At 31.9% G+C, this 26241-nt stretch overlaps 5 protein-coding genes across 8 annotated transcripts; 4 read left to right on the top strand and 1 right to left on the bottom strand.

Moving 5' to 3' along the window:
- The first annotated feature begins 55 nt into the window (after positions 1-55).
- LOC114186303 lies at positions 56-1916 on the top strand. Its single transcript, XM_028074358.1, has 4 exons — positions 56-738; positions 1054-1125; positions 1579-1651; positions 1743-1916. Exons 1-4 carry the CDS (start codon positions 416-418, stop codon positions 1809-1811), a joined length of 537 nt encoding a protein of 178 aa, XP_027930159.1. The 5' UTR covers positions 56-415; the 3' UTR covers positions 1812-1916.
- Positions 1917-2664: 748 nt separating this feature from the next.
- On the top strand, positions 2665-7055 carry LOC114183134 (aldo-keto reductase YhdN). Of its 2 annotated transcripts, none has more exons than XM_028070034.1 (9): positions 2665-3067; positions 4841-4925; positions 5105-5221; positions 5506-5570; positions 5671-5759; positions 5844-5923; positions 6049-6160; positions 6406-6525; positions 6627-7055. In XM_028070034.1, exons 1-9 carry the CDS (start codon positions 2755-2757, stop codon positions 6810-6812), a joined length of 1167 nt encoding a protein of 388 aa, XP_027925835.1. In that variant the 5' UTR covers positions 2665-2754; the 3' UTR covers positions 6813-7055. The 2 variants fall into 2 exon arrangements, with proteins under 2 accessions (XP_027925835.1, XP_027925836.1); XM_028070035.1 differs by lacking the exon at positions 2665-3067 and adding an exon at positions 4134-4578.
- A 1721-nt stretch (positions 7056-8776) lies between these two features.
- On the top strand, positions 8777-12511 carry LOC114183770. The gene is made up of 7 exons (XM_028070898.1): positions 8777-8989; positions 9393-9494; positions 9656-9805; positions 10542-10615; positions 10808-10926; positions 11574-11657; positions 12077-12511. The coding sequence occupies exons 2-7, from the start codon at positions 9488-9490 to the stop codon at positions 12129-12131; spliced, it is 489 nt and encodes a 162-aa protein (XP_027926699.1). The 5' UTR covers positions 8777-8989; positions 9393-9487; the 3' UTR covers positions 12132-12511.
- Positions 12512-16788: 4277 nt separating this feature from the next.
- LOC114183481 (60S acidic ribosomal protein P2B-like) lies at positions 16789-18210 on the top strand. Its single transcript, XM_028070510.1, has 4 exons — positions 16789-16923; positions 17034-17123; positions 17658-17884; positions 17976-18210. Exons 2-4 carry the CDS (start codon positions 17036-17038, stop codon positions 18000-18002), a joined length of 342 nt encoding a protein of 113 aa, XP_027926311.1. The 5' UTR covers positions 16789-16923; positions 17034-17035; the 3' UTR covers positions 18003-18210.
- A 1566-nt stretch (positions 18211-19776) lies between these two features.
- Positions 19777-26030, bottom strand: LOC114185941 (peptidyl-prolyl cis-trans isomerase CYP71). 3 transcript variants are annotated; one of them, XR_003604937.1, is made up of 14 exons: positions 25749-26030; positions 25532-25617; positions 25141-25229; positions 24672-24911; positions 24434-24555; positions 23705-23780; positions 23461-23568; positions 23203-23379; positions 22817-23034; positions 22541-22673; positions 21859-22082; positions 20735-20888; positions 20163-20503; positions 19777-20071 (listed from the first exon to the last, which is right to left on the bottom strand). XR_003604937.1 is itself a non-coding variant. In XM_028073909.1 (13 exons), the coding sequence occupies exons 1-13, from the start codon at positions 25883-25885 to the stop codon at positions 20420-20422; spliced, it is 1848 nt and encodes a 615-aa protein (XP_027929710.1). In that variant the 5' UTR covers positions 25886-26030; the 3' UTR covers positions 20079-20419. The 3 variants fall into 3 exon arrangements, 2 of the variants coding, with proteins under 2 accessions (XP_027929710.1, XP_027929711.1); XM_028073909.1 differs by lacking the exon at positions 19777-20071 and having other exon boundaries at positions 20079-20503; XM_028073910.1 differs by lacking the exon at positions 19777-20071 and having other exon boundaries at positions 20079-20503; positions 24672-24919; positions 25749-26021.
- Between the last annotated feature and the right edge of the window lie 211 nt (positions 26031-26241).

Raw genomic sequence — 26241 nt, forward strand, 5'->3', positions numbered from 1 at the left:
GCCAAAAGGGGTTATATGCCTCGGTTCTAAATTGAACCGAGGCCGTAGTGTTTAATTAGGGCTCAAAACTGCAGCCCCTTTCTTCCTCGCGCGCGCCGCAGCTCCTCCATTTCTCTCCTCCATTTCTCTCCTTCCGCTTCACATCTCTTCTCTCTTCCACTCACTCTCGCAAAGTGAATCCTCACTCTCTAGCTCCTCTCCTTTTTCTTTTTCTTCTTCCCCGCGCTCTCCATTTCACTCTACAACTCCATTTCTCTCTTCTCTCTCCCTGCAACCTACACCTCCAGGGGCTCAAACGTTGGCAGATCTGGGCACGTTGGCGGATCTGGGCACGTTGGCAGATCTTCCTCGTTTCCTCACCTGCGCGAGACGGGACGCTTCTTCTTCCTCGTCGCTGCCGACAACACCAACCTCCATGTTTGCTTCACCGTGCCATCCCGCGACTGTCTTGCCTTCACCATCGAGGGAATCCCGACACCACTGCTGCGAACAGGGCCACTTCACTGCAAAGAACTGGGCCACTTCACTACCAGCACTATCAGCGACGCGAAAGAGAGGAAAAAATGCTCGAAGGATGTTGCAGCGGCTGCTAGTGAGCAAAAAATGTTTGGATAATGCGGGGACTGTCAGAGAGCAAAAAATGTTTGGTGAATGCGGGGACTATCAGAGAGGAAATAGGTTCAGAGGGCACAATGGCTGCGGAAGAAAAAAATTGCTTAGAAAAAAATTGCTTAAAGGGTTGCCTCTGTTTCTGATTTGAATGTGTGATTGGGAAATATGTTGCTGTGTGCGGACAGTGATGATAAAAAATGCAGTGCAATTTAAAAAAATTGTTCCCTATGGCCTCGGTTCTTACCATAACCGAGGCCAAATGCGCTGCCAATTTTGTGAATCTATGGCTTCGGTTAACACCCGAGGCCAAAAGTCATCTCCTTTTTACCTCACCCCAATATGCCTCGGTTCTAAAACCGAGGCAGAATAACAAAAACAACCGGGGCCAAAAGCCCTTACTGCACTGGTGAAACTTATATTTTTTTGTAATTGATGTTGCAGAATTGGTGCAGAGCTTGTGAAGGCTGCATGCTATGATGTCATCAAAGCTTGTGACGACAACAACCAAGAAAAGTAATTTTTTTCCTTTCTCATTCTTTATTTTGTATTTCAATCATTTATACAATACACTCTTCTATCTATTAAAACATTTTTATAGGAAATTATTGAATAAGACTTAGGATACAAATATGTGCATACATGTTCAATCTTATATCAAAGATTATGCTAGAAGCAAAGTGCTACTGGAACATGCAATAGTTAACCCTTTAGTTGCATATAAGAGAAAGAGAAATCAATGTTACAGCAGAGGGAACATATAGAAAAGAAGAGAAGGGATATGAATTAGTTTCTGGTAGGATAGTACTACAGATAAACAAGTTACACAACATGTTATTATAATGTGTTATTTTTTTTTCTTTCTAATTTTTATCATTCTTAGATTTTGAAAGTCTATAATTTTGATATAACATTTCATTTCACTATTAAATTTGATACTAATTTTTGTGTATAAATTCTGGTGTTCAGTTTTGGTCGAAGTTTGACGTTATTAAGAAAGGAGTTTAGCAGTACCAAGAAAAAGTTGACTTCCTTTGCTCAAGTATATATAATATCTTTCTTTCTAGATAATTTAGTTTTTGTTCATTTTTCACACTTTATTATGTTTAATTACTTTGTTGTTTAATTCACAGATGGAGCAAAGGATTATCAGACTTGAGAAATCTCAATCACCAGCCTCTACTTCTCAATCACCAAAGTAGAGTTTATATCATGTTCTTATTTTAATTAACACTGTGTACATTTATGATACTTTTGTTGTATTGTGTGTTTTTTATCAACTTTCTGAATGATACTAATAGTTTTCATTGTAGACAATCTTATTATAATTAATTAAAATAATTATAAAGACACAATTATTAAAAACAAAACTTCTATTTACAAGTAGAAACACTTTTGTATTTCTACTTAAATAATATAATTTTTAAAATGTATAAAATAAACAATTTTGAAAAAAAAAAAATAATGAAATATTACGTGATTATTTTTTATTAAAGAGTTAGCATTTTCTTTTATGTAGAAATTATATAATTATGTATTTTATTAAATAATAACATTTTTTTAATGTGATGAATGATAAAATTAGAAAAATGGCACTAAAAAAATGGTACTTTTTGTTATATAAAAGCTAGTGAGACATAAGTGCATAGTATCTCTTTCTTATAATAAAAAAATACAATTAAAAAACTATTCATTGAAGTTATAAGAAGTTAATTATTGAAACAAATATTTTTTATTTCTTTGAATATAATTAGTAATTAGTGTAAGCATTTTTTATAAATAATAAAATGTAAAATGAGTTCCGTTGAAAACGTAAACGGTGGGTATAAAATAGGTATATTAGAAAACTGTTATAAAATATATTTTTTCTCTATTAATTATTATATAATGATAGACATAAATTATCGATCATAGATATATATTAAATAAAATAATTATTCTAATTTATATGAAGATGAAAATAATTTATGACATAGGTTTTGTAAAAATAAAAAAAAAGGACTCGTCTGAGAATATGTATGGGCTTGTGGATCTGGGCCCATTTGAAAAAATGGGTGAAGGAACCAAACCATCCATTCTGAATCGTTGAGTATACTTCTCGTTATCCTTACCTGTGTCTTCTGTGTCAAATTCAATCCACCAGAAATGACAGCAATATTAAGCCACCACCACCGCCTATTCTCCACTGCCACGCGCTTAAACTCTGCCACCAGAGACTCACGGCGGCGGCGAGGGAGCGGCACAAACTCTGTTCGGTGCGCTGACGTGAGCACAGCCACAAATGAGAATCGGCGAGTAACAGTGAGTAACCGGAGCGATTCACTGGAGATATGCCGAGTGCTGAATGGGATGTGGCAGACCAGTGGAGGTTGGGGTCGAATCGACAGAGACGACGCCGTAGAGGCCATGCTTCGTTACGCCGATGCTGGCTTATCTACCTTCGACATGGCCGATCACTGTAGGTTTACAATCTTTCTACTCGCTGCTACTCTGTGCTGATGTGGACATTTCCTCTTGGCTGTGATATTGGTGCTTGTTAGTTTTCTCATAGATTAGAAATTACTTGGACGCCTAGTAATATTCATTTTCTTTGATATTTTCAACTATACATACCTAATTCGAAGTTCACATTTTTTTTTTTACCAGACTTCTTTATACACGGTATTAAAAAACATTAAATATATTTTATAACAGAAAATGTTTTCCATGATTAAAAATAAGCTTAGTTTTTCTGTACTCTTATTATCTCTTATTATTATACATATAGATGTAATATTGAATTTTCTTTTATGTTAAGAGTTTATTATTATTGAAAAATATTATTAATTTTATTAATTTTCCAATACACTTTATAAAACAATTAAATGAAAGTGTAATAAGTGTTTTATATTGTAGAGATATTAAATATAGTTTTTAGGTAGTTTCTTTTGTATTTCTTTCAGATTGGTTAGATCCTGTGCTTTTGTTTTTATTTTTTATTTTATTTTACATGTCAAATACATGGTTGGCATAAGTTTTGTTTTTTAAATTCGAAATATAAAAATATTAATTTTTCTTTGTTTATTAAATTAAAGGATTATTTAACATTTGATTTATAATTATTCTTAATTTGTGATTCCCAATTAATAATTATTTATATTTTTAGCAAATTGTATTTATTTTTAAAACAAAGTATTTAATAAGGTTTATAAACACTGTCGTGAATTGTTGACGTTAGGCTGAAACGATGTCGTTTGACGTGGACCGAAGCAATCCACGACATTGCCCTTTGTTTTTTTCAAAATTAAACGCGAATGAACTAACCATACATAAACACGTCCACTTCACCGTGCAAAACAACAATTGAAAACAATACATAAATTTTAAATAGGAAGAACCTTGGCCAAAAATAACAAAATTTTAGATATTTAATAAAACAAAAGTTTTATATCGAAACTCAATTACAAATATCCGTTCCCTTAAAAAAATTATTTATACCAATAAAATGATAAAAACGAATGGTGGAGAGCAACAGAGTGCTGATATAGGATAAAGCAGTGACGACGCTGCACTGTGACCATGACTCTATTCTTTCTCTTGTTAGAGCAACACGTAAATTTGCTAAAAGGAGCTGTCTTATTTCGTGTATTTCCTACAGTCACTATAGGTTCTTGAGCAATTTGGAAATGTCAGAGTTATTGCGGCATTCTTTGGGCAAATTCACTTTCAGTCCAAATGGAGCACCAACTAGGAGAGGAATAGTAGTAACACCAAAATATAGGCATCTGAGGCCATTCCAATGTGTGTACACACAGGATAATCGAAGCATTGTCGTGAAGAATGGCAATGATTCTTTGGATATATGTCGGGTTGTGAATGGGATGTGGCAAACCAGTGGTGGGTGGGGCAGAATTGATAGGAATGATGCTGTTGATGCTATGCTTAAATATGCTGATGCTGGACTCACCACTTTTGATATGGCTGATATATGTATGCAACTTAATTAACTGCTTCTACTTGCTTTCTGTTTAAAATAATGTACCCCTTTGAGGAAATTTCTTGACTACACGCTGAAGTTATTCGTTAGAGGAATAGAAGGTGATAGTAGATTTGATGTGTTCAAATTTGAGTGTTATGTGATTGTTGGATGCTTCAGATGTGGATTCTTCCCAACATGAGCTTTTTGCAAGTCTTCTTAGAGGTTATGCCTTTTGAGGATTGTTCTCATTGTTGTGTTCTTCGGGCTTTGCAGATGGACCTGCTGAAGATCTATATGGGATTTTCATCAACCGAGTTCGTCGTGAGCGTCCTCCAGAATTATTGGAACAGGTCAGAGGGTGAGTTGATCAAGTAACTTCCTATTCTTTTATAATTTTTCTTCTATTTGAAGATTTGAAGAAGATGCAGCTACTTTTATAGTATTTGGCTGGTAAGAGTCCTACCATATATTTCTAAATTGTTATTGAAAGTATAAAGGAAAGTATTTTCTTATTATCCATTGTATCATCTGGTGCAGTCTCACTAAGTGGGTGCCTCCGCCAGTTAAGATGACTGCTAGTTTTGTAAAAGACAGCATCAATGTTTCAAGGAAGAGGATGGATGTAGAATCCTTGGACATGCTTCAGTTCCATTGGTAGTTAATCCCTCTGTATTGTGTTTATTTGATCTAAAAACTATCATGGTTCAAGCAGCATACTTATTTATCCAAATTTTGCAATTCTTGAAACTTTTAGGGAAAATCATAACCATTACCATCATCCATGACCATAAGATCATACATTTTTTCTTCTGTACTGAAATAGTGAATAAATGAGTACTGGATTCCCATTATCTAGCCAAACTACTTCTATAAATAGTTATAGCTATCTGAAGTTCAGGATTCTTATGACAATTCACCTCCATCTCTAATGGATTTAGGTGGGATTATTCAAATCCAGGCTACTTGGATGCGCTAAAACACCTTACAGACTTGAAAGAAGAAGGTTAGTTTTGTTTCTGATTAACGGTTACGAATTCATATATAAGTTCACATTTCTTGCTTTGATCAAACTACGTTAAGTTAAAATTTAAAATTTGATACAGGTAAAATCAAGACTGTGGCTCTGACAAATTTTGATACAGAGAGGTTACAAATTATTCTTGAAAATGAGATTCCTGTTGTAAGCAATCAGGTAAATCCACTTGCTTTAATTTTTTTGAGTTTTTTAATAATTCTTTATACCTCGGGAACCTTAGTGGTATCTTCGATGTCACAGGTGCAACACTCACTCGTCGATATGCGTCCTCAACAAAGAATGGCAGAGCTTTGTCGGCATACAGGAGTCAAACTTATAACGTCTCTCTCTTTCTTAGAAGATAAAGAATTTTCAGCATAGAAAATAGTTCTTCCAAATACTAGATGAAAGTTTAGTACAAGTTATCTAAAAGAATTTCCACTTAGTAGATCAATTTCTGATGCAGGTATGGAACGGTAATGGGTGGTCTATTGTCTGAGAAGTTCCTTGACACCAACATAGCTATTCCTTTTGCTGGTCCTGCAATAAACACTCCCTCCCTCCAAAAGTACAAAAGGGTACGATTTCATGACCACCTTTCGTTATTTGTGGGTAGTTTAAGAAATATTTAGCATCTTTTGTCCTCTTTAAAAGGTTCTGTCACATGTAAATATGCGACCTTGTAAAACTAAGATAAGTTTTTTAGGTAGATGGTCTGGCAAAGGGTTATTAGTGACAAACAATTGAAGTTGATGATTTTGATTTTTGTCCACATAACTTAGTTATATTCATATATTTTTCTATACTTTGAATCTGTTGACAGATGGTAGATGCTTGGGGAGGATGGAATTTGTTCCAGGGATTGCTTAGGACTCTGAAACAAGTAGCTACTAAACATGGTGTTTCAATTGCAACGGTTGCTGTGAAGTATATATTAGATCAGGTGAATTTGATGTGCTTATTACTATAAAGTCTGATTCTCATGTTACATTGGATGAGCTATGATATATATCCCTTTCATTCTGCCTCTTGTCAAACATGCAGCCTGGTGTAGCAGGATCAATGATTGGTGTGAGACTTGGCTTGTCAGAACATATTCAAGACGCCAATGCTATATTTTCTCTTGCTCTTGATGAGGACGATGTGAGCAGCATAAGAGAAGCCACGGCGAAAGGAAAGGATCTACTAAAAGTGATTGGTGATTGTGGAGATGAATACAGGCGTGCATGAGTCATGTTGGGTTATCAAGCTGGTGAAATGCTGTGTTTATTTTACATGGTACAAGAGCATGAAAAGGGGTTGGCGACAGAGGAAAGTGTTCAAAGCCCAATTTTTTGACAGTTGAAGATCTGTATGTAATACTTTTATGGATTACTCCGACTGGTAAAAAAACAATATACATGAAAAGAGAAAGTAATGAATTCTCTAATATATTTTGTCAGATTTATGCAAACTCTTTTCACGCATTGGCTATGTCGAAGTATGGAAACTTTGGTGTCACACTTGGCTCTGTTTAAACTGATTCTGGCAGTGTGTGTGATCTTTTTGCCTCAGAAATAATATAATGTTTTACAAAGCATTATCGAATAAATTCAAAGACTTCGTTATTAATACACGATTTGTGAAACAAATTAACTTTTACAATATATGACATTTATCAGTGGTAGGATGGTCTAATTTTGTATTAAGATCCATAATGAGAGTATGCGTTTGTCACATACAAAACACAGTCGGCATACATTTCTAATTTGGAAAGCTCTGAGTTGGTACCTCCTTAAAGCATCTCTGATCCAAATCATTCATTGCTTTGGCTTTCTCAAGGAACTTTTTATGTTCAGTTTGGTAATGTTGAGCTTCTTGGATCATTCTTTTTCTTGGCATCTAGGGTAAAACATGCATAGAAAGAGGCCACTAGGTGGAAGAGGAAGACCGAACAAATTGTTATCACCGGCTCCAATTCTCATCTTTGTATATGTATATATATTTGTATTAGTATTAGTGTATTTAATAGTATATATTGTTTATTTTATTTATATTTTATGCAGTATAATAGTGTATGTATTAGTGTGTATAATATTGTATGTTTTTTATAATCTTAGCCTTTTAACTAATATTTTTAAGTATGAACTTGTATTGTTAAATTTTGTAGGTTTAGTATTGTAAGTTTAATTTTGTACAATTATATTTATTTTACTCTTGATACTTTATTTATGCACAATTCATCTTCAATGGAACATTTGGGTAAGATAATTCTATTTCTTGATTCATTTGGCTGACTAATGTATTTATTAGGGTTGTATGTAGTGAAATATGATATTTTAGTTCTCTGTACAGTAGAAAATTTAAGTCAAAAAGAAAATGAATAGTCGAAGGAAAATTGTTTCATCTCGTCTTTAAATGATTGATATTATAGGGTTGGCAGAGAAACAATAAAGACGGAAGGAATACGGGATTAATATATTGAGAGATACACAAAACAGAAACAGGCTTTTGTTTTTAGGGAAAATATGTTTTTAGTCCCTATAGTTTCGGCTGATTTTGGAAATGGTCACTGCTCGAAACTTGTTAATTGTTTGGTCTTTGCACTTTTTAAATGTATGGTTTTCGTCCCTATTTTTGGACGGCGTTAAAAACGTTCTGTCGTGGCAAACGGCGTTCCACATCAGTGATAGATATTTTGACATCTGTGCAGAGATTGCAGTGACACGTGTATTAGGAATATATATTTTTTTTTACGTTTTAGTAAGTAAAACGCACGTGTATTAGGAATATATATATATATATTCCTAAGACACGTGTCACTGAAATCTCTGCACAGGTGTCAAAATATCTATCACTGATGTGGAACGTCGTTTGCCACGACAACACGTTTTTAATGCCGTTCAAAAATAGGGACGAAAACCAGACATTTAAAAAGTGCAGGGACCAAACGGTTAACAAATTTCGAGCAGGGACCATTTCCAAAATGAGCCGAAATTAAAGGAACTAAAAACATATTTTTCCCTTGTTTTTATTATTTATATGTGTCTTTTTTTTTAAACCTAAAAAGCTTTTTTCCCCCAAGTCATTTTCATTACATCCCTACGTAAGATAGATAAGATTCATTATATCACTATTTTCTAAATTGAATTCTGTCTCTTATAAAAAATATAAAAAATAAATACACCTACATGTGAACATTTACTAAATTTATTTAATTCAAAAACACGTATTGATCTCATTAAATTTGTTAAGTAATAACTTAATTTCATTTTTGCATACAATATTATTTTAAAATTATCAAGGCTCGCTCAACCCTTCTCCAGACCTCCACCAGCCCAATTCAGGAAGACTTGTGCTGACGCCAGCCATCAAACTTCTTCTGCGATTGCAACTCGCCGGTGGCATCGCCTTCTCCTCCGATTCCGGTGCGTGCTCCGATTTCACTTTTCTCACTTAAGAATTTTGTGTCATTATCATTAGAAGTTATATGTGCCCATAAGGTGTTTGTAGAAATGTTGAAACAAAGTCCGTAAGGGTGAAATACTTGCCAAGTAGTTTGGTATATTTAAAAAAAAAATTAATCACATTACTTGGTTTGTTTCTTTCTTTTTCACTCACTTATTCCTGCATTCACCTCCATTAGCTCCATTAGCTTGTGAATTAAATTTAAAAAGATAGGCACACTTACGAAGGAAAACAATCGTGAAGGCCACAGGAAACCCATCAACCGTTCCCTTGTACAGCCTTAGCTCACCGATCACCACTATCCAACCAATAGCAATACGAACTATACTATTATATTGTAATTCGTGCTTATTTTTGTTTCAGCTGTCGTGTCTTGTGAGCTGCTATAGAAAAGAAAAAGAACAGAAAAAAACAGAATTGTTGTGGTTTCTTTGCGGAAGGATTACCAGAAAGCAACCATGGATGGTACGTCATCTCTTGCATACTGACTATATTGTCTTTACTGGCATGTTAAATTGTTTTGCTTTAGATCACATGCCTTACAATAAAAAACTTGAAATAAAAAATGAAAAGGTTCAAATGTTTGGAAGATGAATAATGCTGATAAACTTGTGTGTGGGGTTCAGTTGATTCGCAGCCAACGATGGATGAAACAATTTTGGTTGGTGATGATTTAATGACTGGTCCTCCATCGCCTGTAGTCCCACCGGAAATAGCCTCCCATGTACTCCAAGGTGTTGATTTGTGTGATGGACTTCTCAGGAATCTATTTCTCTGTAAGTCTCGTTTTCATTAAGCAGGTGCAACTGTTCTTTCCCTTAATTCCTTTGCTTGCATAAAATCAGGGAACAATTTATTAGGCATCTTTGGTATTTGTTTTGGGTTGTTAGTTTGTTTTTTATATAGTTTTTAGTTGTATTTCTGTTTTTCTTCTTGCGGTATAGTATGTATATATAAACCTTTCCTTTAAGTGAATAAATGTAGTGAATTCTTCTGTCTGAATTCTAATACAGTTGTATAGAGAAGGAAGAACGTCTAAAATCCTGATAATTAATGTGTATAAAAAGTAAGGAAATTAGCGGCGCAAAAAGAAAATAAGACTAATTTATTTATATACTTGTTTTTTTTTTTCTAGTTTAATTATAGTAACATATTATATTCTGGAAATTGTATCATAAGATTTACTTTTAAGAAAAATAAGCCCTTGGATCTACGTGTTTATTTTCATTTGATAATTCTAAGTAGATGCAATGACATGCATTAAGCAGTTATTTTGCTTTGTTTGTAATTAGGATTAGGGTTATGTAGGGACATGAGTCACTTGATTTTTCCGACTTTACTTGTAAAAAGAGTGGTTACACTATTTTTGTATGACCAGATTGGAGAAGTTAAAGGATTAACTTCAACAAGGTTCAGCAATAGTGCAATATGTTAACGAGATCATTGTTTTTAATATTAGATGTTTGTCTATTCCAGCCTTTTTTTATCTGAACGTTTTATGAGCTTTTTCAGGCTTGCAAATCAATGACATTGAACCGTTTTGTCAAGACCAAATTGCTTTATATAAGGAATGTGCTGAACGAAGGGTGAGACCATTGTTATCATATATCATTTATGAATATCCGTTTATTTCTCTTCCTCCTTACTCCATCTCTTCCATTTTACCACTAAATCATATGTAATCTTCTTTGAATGATCTTTAATATGTGACAATTCAGTTTGTTAGATTATCTTCACCTTTACTTTTTTTTTTTGGAAAAAAAATAAATAAACCACAGGATAAGGAGATACGGAAGCGACTTCAAGATAGTGAATTGAAGTTGGGTTTATCAATGCCTCTAGATGAAGCCAAGGGGAGGGCCTCTCAGCTTGAGGCAGAAGTTACATCATTGGAGAGGTATGTTCAAGTAGTCCTATAATGTGGTTTATTGTCTAGAATGTTTCTTTGATTTAATATATCCTAAAGGAGCATAAAGCAAGCTTTTAATAAATCGTTGAAGAATGATTTTTCCCAAGATTTCAAACTACGGAAACTCCAGCTTCTGTAGGCATGATTATCTTTTATAACTAACATTTATTTTAAGGAAGGTGCTGCTGTATCTTACTCTTTTAAAGATATTACTGTACTTATCCCAAAATTTATGATGGTAGAGAAGAATATTTGTTCTTATTTGAACTTCTAATATCTATTTAAAAAATAAATCAAAATCTGGGACTAGGTTTTATTTTGTTTTTCAAACTGGTCTCCAATATCTAAAGTACATAATTTATTTTATTGAAGTTGGTAGTGAATTTGCATAATATAAACTCTCTTTAGGCTCTAATAACTAGAAACTAAATTCATAAGGGCTCTTGGATTGCCTTATATACATCTATTGGTTGACCTTATATACTTCTATTGGTTGACCTTATTTCCTCACTTTGACACTCAAACTTTTGATAATATTTGTGTATTGGATATCGTGTGACATTTGGGTGTGTGAATGTGATGTTTAGAATTTTCAATCTGTAGAAATCTTATGTACCTTGGTTTCATATGTATAGGCGCCTAATTCTTGCTAGTGGAGTTGAGGGCATTGAAGGTTTCCGCCAAAGATGGAGCCTACATGGCCGCCTTACTGATTCCAAGTAAGGTTTATAATCCATAATTGTGTTTTTGTGACACGTCACTTGATTGCCAATATTTTGATCTTGTGTCCATACATGAAAAGCCTTTGTCATTTTATCTGTAATTCAAGTGAACCGGTGTTCTAGGCTATCCAGGTGTGCAGTTTGGATGGTCCAGAATACCGGTGTGCATGAATTACAATATCAATTTTTAAATATCTTTTCATCAAATTTTTGCTGTCAAGTACGGTTATTGGATTATTAAATGATTTTGACCTGCCCTTACCGTGTAAATATCCTTATGAAACTATAGCAGTAGTCTGATTAGTGGATTCAGGGCTTCGCAGTTGTGCAGTGGTCTTGGTATTTGTTAATGCCCTTCTTTCGTTAATTGTTTTATTTCCTTGTCCTTGATTTCTGGTAATGTAAAATTTATGCAGAAATAGGTTGCAGTTCTTAAAGCAGGGCATAGATAGCAGAAAAAAAAAGGATTAGTCCATTGGAGAATCAACTACCAAAAATTGACTCTTGATGTGAAGATTGAACCGGCATGAGGATTGCACAATGTTTTGTTTGTCCTCCCAATACTTTACAGTTTCAACTTTTCTTTTACTTTTTTTAGCTAGGATGTTTTTCTTTATCTAATATTCCAAGTGATAAATCAACCAAGAGTTTGGGATTTTAAGTCTGTATTCTGCATTTACACAGAGATCGATTGATAAAATATTGGATTTGACCATTGTTGTGTTTGCTAGGAGTGTTAATTAGTTGGATCAATTCGACCAACCTACGAATGTAAAACAGATGAATTGAATTGGTTCAAATGGTTTAGATATTGCATTTGCAATCTACAAATCCTTTATATTTGAATAAAACAAATGGTATATTTTTTATTAATTATTATGCATCATGTTTTTGCTGGTCTAAGTTAATTAAGATACAAAAATTTTATATCTTCAAATGATAAAACAATGAGCTGAGTTTTTTTTTTTTAAAAAAACATGCATTTTTTTCTTTTTCTTAAGTGATAATTTGATATATTTGCATACAATTGAATTTAATTGATTGAATATGATTTAGTTTAGATATTTTAAAATCTAATTCATTGAAAATTAATTTATTTGAATATTAATTAATATTATTCAACACTAGTGGAAATACATGACACATGCGTATTTTTTTATTGTAGATAATTGTTTTAATTTTAAAAAAAGTAATTAAATTTAAATAAATATTAATTTAAAAGAATAAAATGATAAAATAATTAAATTAACAGTCATTAAAAAAAGTGAAAATATAATTATTTAAATTTTACTTAAGGATAAAATTAGAAAGAAAGAAAAAGTGTATAAAAGAATGATATTAGCACATGACATCTCTTCATATATAATATATGTATTGAAGGTATCTTAAAATTATTTTAAAGTTATAAATGATGGTTGAGTAAACCTTTAATACTCTTTACTGGAGTTGAAGATATTTAATTTCTCAAATCATACATAGGGAACAATGTTATGTGCAAAACTTGTGTTTATATTTGAAAGAAAGTTGTCAAGTTATCAAAGGAAACATGTAAAATATCTATTAAGTTCTTACTTTAACTCAGTCATTTTAATTACTTCTATATACATATTACAAAAGATAACAAATTACAAAATAATATGAAAATAAAAATAAGGTCAAAGAATTCATTACACACTTGGGAAGGTCTCTCTAGACATTTTCTCCAAAATATCATTATTTCTTAAATGTTGTCTTATACAAGGTATTCAAATATTCTAAAAATGTGGCATAGTCATGTTCTATTATTGTTAACAACGGATGAACAATCACATGTGGAATGGGCTTCTCCAAGGTCCAATTACCTTTCTTAAATTGTTTCTTGTTTGAGTTGTTGACAGAATCATCCAAAGAGGGAAAGACAGATCATGAACCCATGGTCTGTAAATAAATAATGAAAGAAAGTATTTGATACAATGAGAATTACATTTCAAAAGTTTTTTATAAAGCAATTTTATGTTTTAACTAAAAATATTGGTGTAAATAAAAAATAAAAAATATCAAATTATAAGATTGTTAAAATACAAAAAAGTTATATAATTATTTATTTTATTTAAAAAAAACTACATGAATAATAACAGTTTTATGTGTCATTGGATATGGTTTTGCAAAAATTACATCATTTTTAACTATCATTATTTTTTTTAAATGTTATTTTATAACGTGTATAAAATGGTGAGTGTTGCGACATTTTGTTTAAAATCCTCGTATTATGCTTTATGGCGTCAAATTTTATGACATTTTTCATTTGTTTATGTGTTATTGTTGATTGATTATTTTATAAAATACAATAAAAGGGAAAGAGCGTATGTGTTATTGTTAATTGATTATTTTATAAAATGCAATAAAAAGGAAAGAGCGTACCTTAATTTTATTTAACTGATTCGATAAATAATACTTCACATGAATGCGTTTTTGATTGTTTTAACAAATTAATAATCTCCACCAAACATCGATAATAACTCAAAATGTAAATTTTGATTTTTCCATTTTGTATCTTCTCGATTGTTCATCATTTGCATTAAAACAAATATTTTTTCAGAAAATAAATAATTTATTTTATTGAAAATATTTACTTAATATTTTTTATTTAAATTAGTTTTTATAAAGTATTTTTGTTTTTTAAAATATTTTTTAATTTTAAAATTAGAAAAATTAGAAAATATTTTATATTTTATACTCTCTTACATCATATCATATCATATATCATATATATATATATATATATATATATATATATATATATATATATATATAAAGAGTATATAAATAAAATAGAATCACAAGTTTTTCTATATAACATATCTATTTATATTTTATAATTTCTAAAATTCTCAATACTCATAATATTTCATACTATTTTATATTGTAATTATATAACACTTGAAATTAATATTTCATACTATTTCGTATGATAATTATGTAACACTTGAAATTTCATAAGTTTGCATTTTAAGTTCACGTCAAACTTTTCATATCAAAATACAAAGTTAAATAAATATTTATTGTACACAAATAATGACTACAACTTACACATCTTTTAAAGTAATTATAAGATTTATTTTTAAATTACTCTTATGTAGAGGCATGCTTTAAGTACTGTTAACTTAAGTTCTAACTTTTATTTAGTTATCCTTTCAAATTATATAACTTTTTGTTATAATTTTGATAGAAAAAAATTATATATATATATATATATATATATATATATGATACACATTAATATAATATTTGATTTAATATAAATTTTTTTTTAATTAAGTAATGATGTAAAAATCATGGAAAAGCCTGACAACCTGCTTATATGATTTATTAACCTCGTAATTACAGGGAAGTTCATAATACAAGGAATGATATATAAATTTACCAAACTATTGAATAGAAAAATATTTCTTCTTTTATCATATTTTCAAAATATAATCTTATATATAATTTAGCTAATTATGTATTGTGGGATTTTATTTAGTTTTTTTAATACTCATATAAGGTTGTTTATTTATTTTTCTTATCTTTATTTTCTATCTTTTTTATATTTAATTAAAATAAAATTATAATATTTTCAAAATAAATTATTAATATTTAAAATAGTATTATCTCAAAATATAAATTATTTATTATAAATATAAAATATAATTTATATGTTTACAATATTTTTAAAAAACTTTTAATTACAACATAATTGTATATTTAGACATATATTTTATTTTAGAATTTTAATTTTCTAAAATAAGTCCCGTCGTGTGCATTACTAAGTCTAAAATACTAGTTATGTATCATTCAATCACTCTATATATGATGTTAGGGTTGTTTGAATCAGAATCGCATTTGCAAATACTAAATTTATTAAACAAACCATTTTATCAGTATTTTATGTTTATTTCAAATAAAATAAAAATAGAAACTTACTTTACAAAGTTAATCGTAAAGAAATATAAAACATGGGATTATAATATAAATAATTATTTGTTAAAACTAAGGATGTCAAAAAAGTCCGTACTCACAGGTATTTATGGGTGAAACTCGTAATGGGGTAGAAAATAAATATTGTAAATAGGTACCTGGAAAACGGGTATAAGTATTTTTAATATCCGCATGTTGACGACGACGAGTATCATAATATCTATACTCTACTTTAAATTAAAAATAAATAAAAAAATATGATTAAAATATTAATATATTGATTTTGAATGAGTTATTTTTTTATCAATTAGTTTAAAAAAATTCATTTATTTGTAAACTGTCATTCAACACTATTTAAATAGGTTATTTGGACTCTGTTTAAAATTTATGAATGTTATATATTGTATTTTATTTGAATTTACGATTAAAATATGTTGTCAAATATTTATTTTTATTTTTTTGTAAATACCCGCAGTACCCGTCCGTGTATACTAAAAAATTATGCGGGTACCCGCATAACGGATATGGGTACGGGATACAGCACACATATTTATCCAGTGGATAGAGTACAGAAAAACTACTACCCATATTCATATCCTACCCGCCTTGTCGACATCCTAATTTAAACTTAAACTAAATAATTAAAATAATATATTTAGTTATATTTATAGTTACTATTGACGAATTTTACTTTTGGTTGTTGCATTTTTTTTATTCCTTAAAAATAATGTAATTGATTTTAACTTTTATAGAATTTTGATATTTTAAATTTTCATTTCTCTAATTTTAATTCTTTAAAATTTAAAATTAATATCTTTGGTACGTGAAGTTTTGTAGATGAGAAAAAAATGTTTTAGAATTTATTTATTTTTTAAGCATGAGACGTTTAGATTACACCTCCTACCACGAATATTATAGAGATAGTATACAAAATTTTAGTTCGTTTCTTGAGAAATGAAAGCAAAAATCTGTTACAAAAAGAAAAGAATCACTAGTTTTATAGGACTTCAAACATATGTATGTAGCATAAAAAAGAGAAAGAAATATCTAAAGAATAAAAAAATTAAAATTTACAGAGAACAATACTAAATCTTATTTTTATAGAATAATGTAGAATGTAGAATTATGTTTTATCTTTTCTTTTAATTTTTTTTTAAGAATCTTTTTACTTAATTGTTAATAGGGGCATTACTGGAAATAAGAAAGATGGAACCGCAAGAGCTGAAAACCCTAGTTATATATTAGGTTTCCGCTCTTCACTTCTGCGCCTCTCGCTCTGCTCAAACCCTAATCCCAAGCTCAGAAGCGAAATCACGTAATTCAGAAAGTGGGTTTTCCCTCTCTCGCACCCAATCTAATTTTGCACGTGTTGTGTTGTGCTATGTTGTTGATCTGTGTTACTAACAAATGTAATGTGTTTTGTGATTTTGAATTCAGATATGAAGGTTGTGGGTGCATATTTGCTTGCAGTGTTGGGAGGGAACCCAGACCCTTCTGCAAGTGATATCAAACACATCCTTGGTGCAGGTATTTTTCTCAGTCCCAATTTTTCATTCCTTTTTACTTTTACACTATCTTTTATCATTTTTCACTCGCCGTAGTTGTTTTATGCTTTATTTTCATCTACCACAGTGGTTTTTTATCAATATTATTACTTTTAATTGTTGTTATTGGGATTGTTTTCTGCGGTGGTTGAATCCAGTAATTTGTACTCTTGCTCGCTAGATTTATGATGTGGATTTGTAATGTCACAAATTTCTGTATTCAATACTAGAATGTTGCTAAAGGGTTTTTCTTTTTCAATGTTAATGTTCGTGTTGTTTGGTTTGTAGAATTAGTTATCAGAATACTGAAATCATACTATGAGATGCAATGTCACATTATTTGTATTGAAGATTAGAACGTTGAGAATTTTTTTTTTTACTAATTTTAAGTTTAGTGTGATTTGGTTTGTGGAATTAACCAGGGAATGACTATGAGAATGCAATATTTTGTTTAATGTTTGGTGATTCCTATATAGTTGTGCAATACTGACTCTGAATATTCTTTCCAATGTTTTAGTTGGAGCTGAAGCTGACGATGAGTTGATTAAATTGCTCTTGACTGAAGTTAAGGGCAAAGACTTCAACGAGCTACTCGCCAGCGGAAGGGAAAAGATGTCTGCTGTGTCTGGCGGTGGTGGTGCGGTGGCTGTTGCTGCTGCGCCAGCTGCCGGTGGCGGTGGTGCCGCACCTGCCGCCGAAGCAAAGGAAGAAAAGAAAGTGGAAGAGAAGGAGGAGTCCGATGATGTAAGTTTTAAACTTGTGTCTCTAATTTCGTTTGTTTGATAAATTATAGTTCTCTTCTGATAAATGTGTTTTTACTTTCTTTGATTCGCAGGATATGGGTTTCAGTTTGTTTGACTAAAAGGTCTGAGGTGTTTTTATGTCTTACATTTGCTGTTCCATTTAGTATTTTAGCTCAATCCCAAGGTTTTGTTACTCGAGTTACATATTGTTTTTAGGTTTTTGAGATTTGCCTTTTCACATTGGAGACAATGTAATGTTATCAAACTGTCTGATATAATTTAGTAACGTTTGGATTTAATTTGTTTGATCGGTTATTAAGTTGAACATTATCTTGTTTCTTCATATGAAAGTAACTTATGTTATTTGGAAAAAGTAACTCATAATATGTTTATTTAAATTTTTAAGAGCGACAAGAACCTGAAAATATAATCAATTTTGACTATGTTTTCTATCATCTAATGAAAATCGGAAGTTAGAATACTAAGGAATATCTGAGGTAAAATCACTTGTTTACACCTTAAAATCGTGTTTCTCAATGGGTACTCGTTGAATTCATTAATCATGTTCTTGCTTATCTTGATTACCAAATTCAATAATTTGAATTACCTATTGAAATAGATTAGCAGCAGGGTAGCATATAAGTATGGCTTGTCCATCGGCCTCGTACTAGTTCCTTTTGTTAATCAATCTTGGTGATATAATGATCAATTATTTATTCTTTTCATTAACCAATGAAATGATGCTTTCTATAATTCCCATGTAACCATGTTTTTTCACATTTAACTATTCGCACTTAGGTATCATTCTTCTCAAAAGAAGTTGCCTAGAAATTGTTGTAGTATGGTTACAAATTATAATTGCGTTTTTAACTTCATTTTCCTCGAGTCCCTGAGGAAGGTAAAAAGGAAAAAGGATGTATATCTTCGTTAATTAAAATTTAAAATAACTCAGCTTACGAAATTAAATTTTGAAGTTGGTATGAAATCTTTTGATAGAATGTATTTTTTATGAAGATTTATTTTACTCTTTTCCTGGAAATGTTTTAAGTTTGCTTTATCCGGAATTTCTGTTATCTGTCATAGTTCCTGTTCTATACATCGCATTACCAGATAAAAAGTTTGTTTAAGATCTTCCAGTGATATTATATTTTTGTATATGTAGTTGTCAGTATTTGAGAAGTAATAAACCTTTTTTATTGTTGCCATTTTCATTATCATAGGTCACTGTTTAACCATTACCATACGCGTATTTATATTAGTTGATTCCTTCAGGGCCTAATCACTGTCTGCTTTTTAGTTTTAATATTATTGTTTAAAACTAAAATAAACTTGAACTGAATGTATCATCATTCGAAAATAAAATTAAAATTGACCATTTTAAAAGTAAGTTTCAATTGAGAGGACAGAATATCTCAACTTCAAATTGTAAAACGAAGAGAGAAGGGAGAATATCTTGGCGACCCGGGGTAATACTATTTCGAACCGTAAGTGTATAGCATTTACTCCCTAAAAGCTATAATTTTTGTAAAGCTAAACATTTAGCGTCATTTAATGGCTCTCAACACATATCACTTAGGAAGTTTATTTTTTTTTAATACTGATGTTATTGGTATTGGTATTTTAAACATTTAAGGATTTTTTTTAGGCATCAAAAATAGTTTTAGGCTATGGATTCATTTAAAAAAAAATCAACCTAAATTGAACTCTTAATTCTGGTTCAACTTGTCTCTAGTCATCAAAGATAATTTTAGCGCATTAAATATATACTAAATTTTCTTTTGTATACATGTTTTTTTCATCTTCAACAAAATGATAATTTCATTAACTAGAAAAACATAACCTCTTTAAAAGATCGATAGCATTGTTCTACTACCTAGACATTTTCTATTCAAATATCACCAAGCTTTTGTGCTTTCATAACTTAAATTCTTAACACTAATAATGCACGCAGCATAACCGATAACACTAAGATGTCACAAACAACAATTACTGCGTTGCACCTTGTCTAAACACTGGCTTGTTAAGTTGTTATTACAGGCTTTAGCTTAAAAATAATTACTATAAGGTTTTAGATACACAGGTACGCCAGAGCCCCAGGATTGCTGCAGACTGCTTTAATAAATTGCAGGTCAAATTAAGATGGATGGGAACAGAGGTGTCCATGTTTTACGTGAGTTAAATTATTAGCCTGGAAATAACAAAGGGTAAAACAATTTATACCACACTTAAAAACAGTTTTAATAAGGTTAAAAATTACATGTCAAGTGATATTGGCAGACCTAATTCCTTTGACGTGCAAAGCACATTATAATGGCAGAGCAGAGGACAGAAGACAGCATCAGTAAGCTTGAGCCATTAGTCACATAAAAGAAGATGGAACCTGTAACGGAAGTGTAAGCATGAACCCATACTGTTCGTAGGAAATCTATGAAGCTAAAGGAAGAAGCTTCAAGATATCTATTTCAATCTTCTTCGGCCAAGTACCACCGGTAAATGTATGACTGATGACTGCACCAGCCAAAAAGACCAAAGACCTTCAAGACTTCGGCACAGTGACGTTTAGAATTTTAACATCTTGATATGGCTTGTCTGTCTTGTCTGTTTTCACTTTCTCTATGGCCTGCCAACATTAGAAGTTCTCAAATGGACTTTAATCAACATGACCAAAAACATATTTTAACATAGAAGAAAACCTATAAGAGCAACATTTATCAAAATTTCCATATTAGGGAAAAGGAAATTGAGTTCTGATTTCAAAATGCCCACACTACAAATATGGAAAGTATTTGCCGAGTTATTTTGAATAACATGATTCTCCTAAATGGTTAAGCAAAAATAGAAGGCAATTTACCTGTACAACATCCATTCCCTTTGCAACTCTACCAAATACAGTGTGCTTGTTGTCCAACCATGGAGTAGCCACTGTGGTGATAAAGAACTGAGAGCCATTTGTATTTGGGCCAGCATTTGCCATTGAAACTGTGAACGGTCTATCATGCCTCAAACTGTATGAGAAAAAAAATTAAATTATTACTCAAATTCCATCTGAATAAAAATCATACCCCAGGAAGTTTCCACTTGCCATTAGCATATTCCCCAAACTAAGAAGCACCACTTTTGAAACTGTGTCCACATGCCCAATGTGGTCCAATAAAATGGACTCAGCCAGCCCACTCCCAAACGTATGAAATTTACTTTTTGTTTTCTTTTCCAAAACACACAATTCTATCCAACCAGCTACCCTCTGCCATCAAACTATCACACATTGAACCAGTCACTATCTGCCTCTGAACCACCTAAGCTATCTTAATATGTTATCTTCTTTACATATGCAAACATTATATCAATGAACCAACCGCCATCAAACCATCCAACTAGTCACCGTTTCCTATTGTTGAATCATCCACCTTCAGTGTTGAACCACTGCACGTTCTTCGTCAGGAAATGTCCCCATGTTTTCCTTTTCCGATTCAATTTTGATTAATGTTTTGCTTGAGTTGATCTGCTTAAAATGATTAAATTTTCATGCTGGTTAAAGATGAATTTTATAATTCTTAGGAATTTGATATTTATGCAATTCTTTGTATGACTCTTTAGAAGTACGGTATTGGTTCTTCCCCATGGTAGTTTAGGAGGTTGATACTTTTTCTGGATTTTTCTTTACAACAATGGTTTCTCAAATTCCTTCAAATTTTTAATTATCAAATAAGATGTCTTAGTACTTTGGTTGAGACTAATTATCATATATGACTGTAAATATCTTATTGTGATATTTGATCATACAAACAGTATATCTGTGTGAATATACCGTGACCCTATGTCCTACAATTTTTAATGTAGTCATATCCCTGTGAGCGTGTAGTGTCTGTCTCCTAGTCCATGCTTCATAACCCCCAAATAATCATCAGCTTGGAGTCTGAAATTGCGATGATATTTCTTGCATATGATAGTATGTTTAAAAACAAACATAATTACCTTTTATGAAATTCATCCTCAAATTCTCTCCCCCAAATAGATTGCCCACCAGTGCCATCTCCCAGAGGATCTCCTGTTTGAATCATGAAGCCTTTGATGACCCTATGAAAAATAAGATTGTCATAATAGCCATTTCGGCAGTGTGTTGTGAAATTCTCCACAGTTTTTGGACATTCCTCAGGGTATAATTTCATGTGAATATCACCCATTGTGGTGTGTAGAATCTGCAAAAAGAAGAATTGGTATTGTAAAGCTACTTTTGGGAACAGAGAGATAACCCTGTGATTGTAAAAGAAAAATATATAAGAAAACCAACTCAGATATAAGGATCAAGCACTTAGAAGAGATGACTATTTTGTGTTCAATATGCTTTCCTCCACAATATGGAAGGAGTTACACCATCATATGACTTTTAAAGAAGACAATAATAGTAGAGTAAGAAAGATCACTTGTAGTAGTCTATTATAGAACCAACCTATCTATGATCCTATATTAAGAGTGATTCAAGACTCCAACAATTATAGTACAGGGAAATAGAAAAATTTAGGAATAGGAATTAATCATTCCATTAACATTAAGACTTGAAGATCCAAACCCCTTCAATAACATAAGAAAGGTAAGCTTTTGGAATATAAGTTTCAATTCTCAACCTACTTTTTAAAGGCAAACAAATATGACTCACCACATTCTCAGGAAGTGATGTTGTAACTGACTTTCCAATGTCTGAAACTGCCAAAAGTTCATCAGCAGGAGGTTTTTCATTGAACACATCTCTTCCTTTAGTTGCATCTTCAGGCTCCTCCGGCTCTCTTCGACTGATACATGATAGATTTCACAACTTAGATAACGTGACTTTAAAAAAATGTACCAAGGTAAAAAATGCTACCTGAATAACAAAACTATATGACTTTGGATTTCATAACAGAGATAAAATGGTCAGTAGAGTGTACATTCTTACCTGAATAAATAGATTCTGTGCTTTTTAAAGGCACAACACAAGAGAGTGGGATCTGTCAAAGGCTCCTTACTCTCATTAACATTTGCAGCTGCTGAAGGAATCTTTCTTACTCTTTTGCTACTCCGATCACCTTGATATAAAGCTATTCTTAAGAACCTATCATTATTCTCCACCTTTCCAAGTATTCGACTAACTTTATTGGTGTGCAGATTAACAATCTACAAGCATATGGAAGATGTAAACAAATAAGGGCAAAGGAAGACCATGTAGCCACCTCATGTATTCGTGAACAATGAAGCAAAAGTAATAACATAGAAAGGTAGTATTACAGAAGGAACGTCCTTCTGATTGTTTGTAAATCTTGAGTAAGGAAAAAAAAATCTTACTTTTATCCCAAGCAAGGTTGCATATATAAGAAAATTGGAACTTTCATCAAAGACTGCATTTGGAAGTGGTGCACTTTCTGTTTTTTCTATTTCCTTCTCAACAGCCATTCTTCGACCAAAATCAATAGCTTCCAACCGATATAATGGAGCATCACTTCTTTGGAGATCTTGAGCAACCTTTAATAAAGCAATTCATTTACCATATTATTATGTCCACAAATGACAAAAGAAAGGCAGAAATTATGATAAAAGTGTTACCTCTAAAGATTCATCATAAACTCGCCTTAATTTCCCCGTTCTGAACCAAAACACACGTATCCTTCGATCAGGTGATGTAATGGAAAATTGTTTACCATCTGGACTTACCTAAAAAAGATGCAATGTGGTAAATAAAACCCATCAAAGTTAAACACCAGATATCTAGCTTTCAAAAACCACCCAAATAACATAATGTTGAATCATCAACTATGAGTTCAGAAATATGTTCATATAATTGAAGTACCTCAATAGCCGAAACAGAAGTCTTGCATTTTGCAATTTCAAAGAGGTCAGTATCACTTTTCAGTTTAAAATTGACCCTACAACAACAACCCGAGGAAACCATTAAAGAGCATAAGTAACTGCACAAATTCCAACATCAAAACTTGTGTAATTGAGAATTTCCAGAACTGTTATTCACTATATAGTAGTATAATAAATAATAAATACTAATACAATCACAAAATGACAATGTATGATAACCACAAAATGTTTGAAATATCAGCACTTCCATGGGATTGCTGATTTCAATACTGATTCATTTTGTATAGGTTAGGCCTGTAAGACAACTTCTAGGTAGAAAAATTAAAAAGCCTTAGATCATTGGCTATAAGTGGTCGACAATGGTGCCAACAGGAGGATATAAACCATGAGCCAGAAGTTAAGAAAAAATGCCACCTTTGAACAGAATAGCAAATGTTATTGCCCGTCAAGATTTCAGTGAAACATCTTATGGTGGAAGATCTAATGATCTTATTGAATATGCAGTAGCCTTTTTTAAGGATGCCTAAATCTATTAATAGTTTGGGAGATAATCTTAATCATATCATTGGCTATTACAGCTGGTGTTTATAATAATTCATTGAAAAAAAGTTAAAATGCAGCTTCTGAATTCACAGGTTTTAATATGATGATATTCATTTATAAAAATGGACAGAGGCAGAACTACAATAAGAAAAAAGTAAGCACATACTCATCCTCTGGGAATTGAAGTGTTACAGGACTCCAGTATTCAATTATCCCCTTCGCATCTGCTGAAAGTACGGAATCATATACGGCGTTGTACTTCATAACTTTGATAGGACACATATGTATCTGAACAAAAGAGGGAAATGAGACAGATATGCAATTAAATTAAGCACAACATCACCAAAATAATAGTAATTCTTTTCGAAAGAATAACTTATATTAAAGTTAGTTTAGAATTGAACCTCTTTGGAGACAATGGGATCATTTGAACCAGCTCGTGCATCATATATGTGCACAAAAGATGAATTCCTATCACTAATAGCAAGCCTGGCTTTGACATCCCCTTGTTTGTAAACCCATTCAACAGCACCAGGAGTATATGGCAAACGAATCATGACCATCATGTCATAGTTGACTACATCGTATATTTTTACAGAGCGGTCATCTGATATTGTGCAGCAGAGCAGACCATCAAGACTAACCTGCATAGCTGAAATAAGTCACGGTTGATGACAAGCATAAGGAGACTCTGAAAATATAAATACATAATACAGCAAGAAAATAATCGCAATAATACTTTCTATGCCCAGCAAAAATCATACTATACAGTTTAATAATATAATATATCAGAGAAGTCAGGCAAGAATACATTAATTTAACAAATTATATAAAATTTATAGCAAAAGTGTCGCGTGAGGTTAACAAACTTACAGCTAGACCTTCAATTGGACCAAGATGAGATCTGAAGTGTTTGGCAAACTCAATACCAATAGGCTTTTTCTTCCAAAACTTCAAATGCCCTGACAACAAGAAGTACCCACAATGTCATTCCAGACATATAAACTATTCCAAAGATTAAGCTAATTCAAATAAGACTTTTATTCTATCATAAGTATAACGTTGCCCCTGTATCGATGCTTCCACAGTTACACGACACCGATAATTTTACAAAAAAAAAAAAAAAAAAACACAGGGACAAAAGTAGCGGTAAGGTTACAACTAATAGGATCACTCTATTCAAATGAATAGCTTCAAATTTTCAGTATGCTACTTACAACTAGCAAAACAGTAAAAATTAATCATAAATTGAAATTCGGAATACCATCGGAACTTCCAGTGATGAAGAAATCCGCAGCTGAGACAGCGACATGCGTAACCACGTCACGGTGCATATAACTTTTCTCGTACCTGCATCGAAAACAACAATAAGAAACTGAAGGAATCCAAAGCATTCACGAGATTTTCACTTTTGGAGTTGCGCAATTTCTCGATTGAAGAAACCCTAATTCAAAAACTACGATATTGGCGCGGAAACAGACATGTTGGCGGAGGGTAAAGCGTTGAGGTAGGCATGCTCGAACTGAAGGGGTCGCTTGGGCCGAGCCCGAGGGGCCGGGCCCGGGCCTATCATCGGTTCCTCTTCGCCAGCGTTGGCACCATTCTCGTGTTCTTCCATCTTCAAAACCAGTACTTAGATGTAATTGAATGAGGTAGAACAACAAAGCTTAGTATCTTTCTCTAAATGTAGAAATTTCAAAGTGAGGGAGCGAAATCTTGTTCGGAAGAGTTGAAACACTAGTGAAAGAGTGAAAAAAGACCGAAGCAATCTAAACCCTAAAACGGTACGTCGTTTAATTCTAACGGATAACCCACGTTGGGTTGGGATGTTTTCTTTCTGCACCACCAAAAAAACTCTTCGTCACCACCTACTTCTTGGTAGCTGGCCCAATCAAAATAATGTAATCGATGTATTCATAGGTGTATGAAAATTAAATATTTTATTGTAATTACTCTAAGATGAGTTTATGTTTA

This window comes from Vigna unguiculata, chromosome 5, assembly GCF_004118075.2.
Source record: "Vigna unguiculata cultivar IT97K-499-35 chromosome 5, ASM411807v1, whole genome shotgun sequence".
Taxonomy (NCBI): domain Eukaryota; kingdom Viridiplantae; phylum Streptophyta; class Magnoliopsida; order Fabales; family Fabaceae; genus Vigna; species Vigna unguiculata.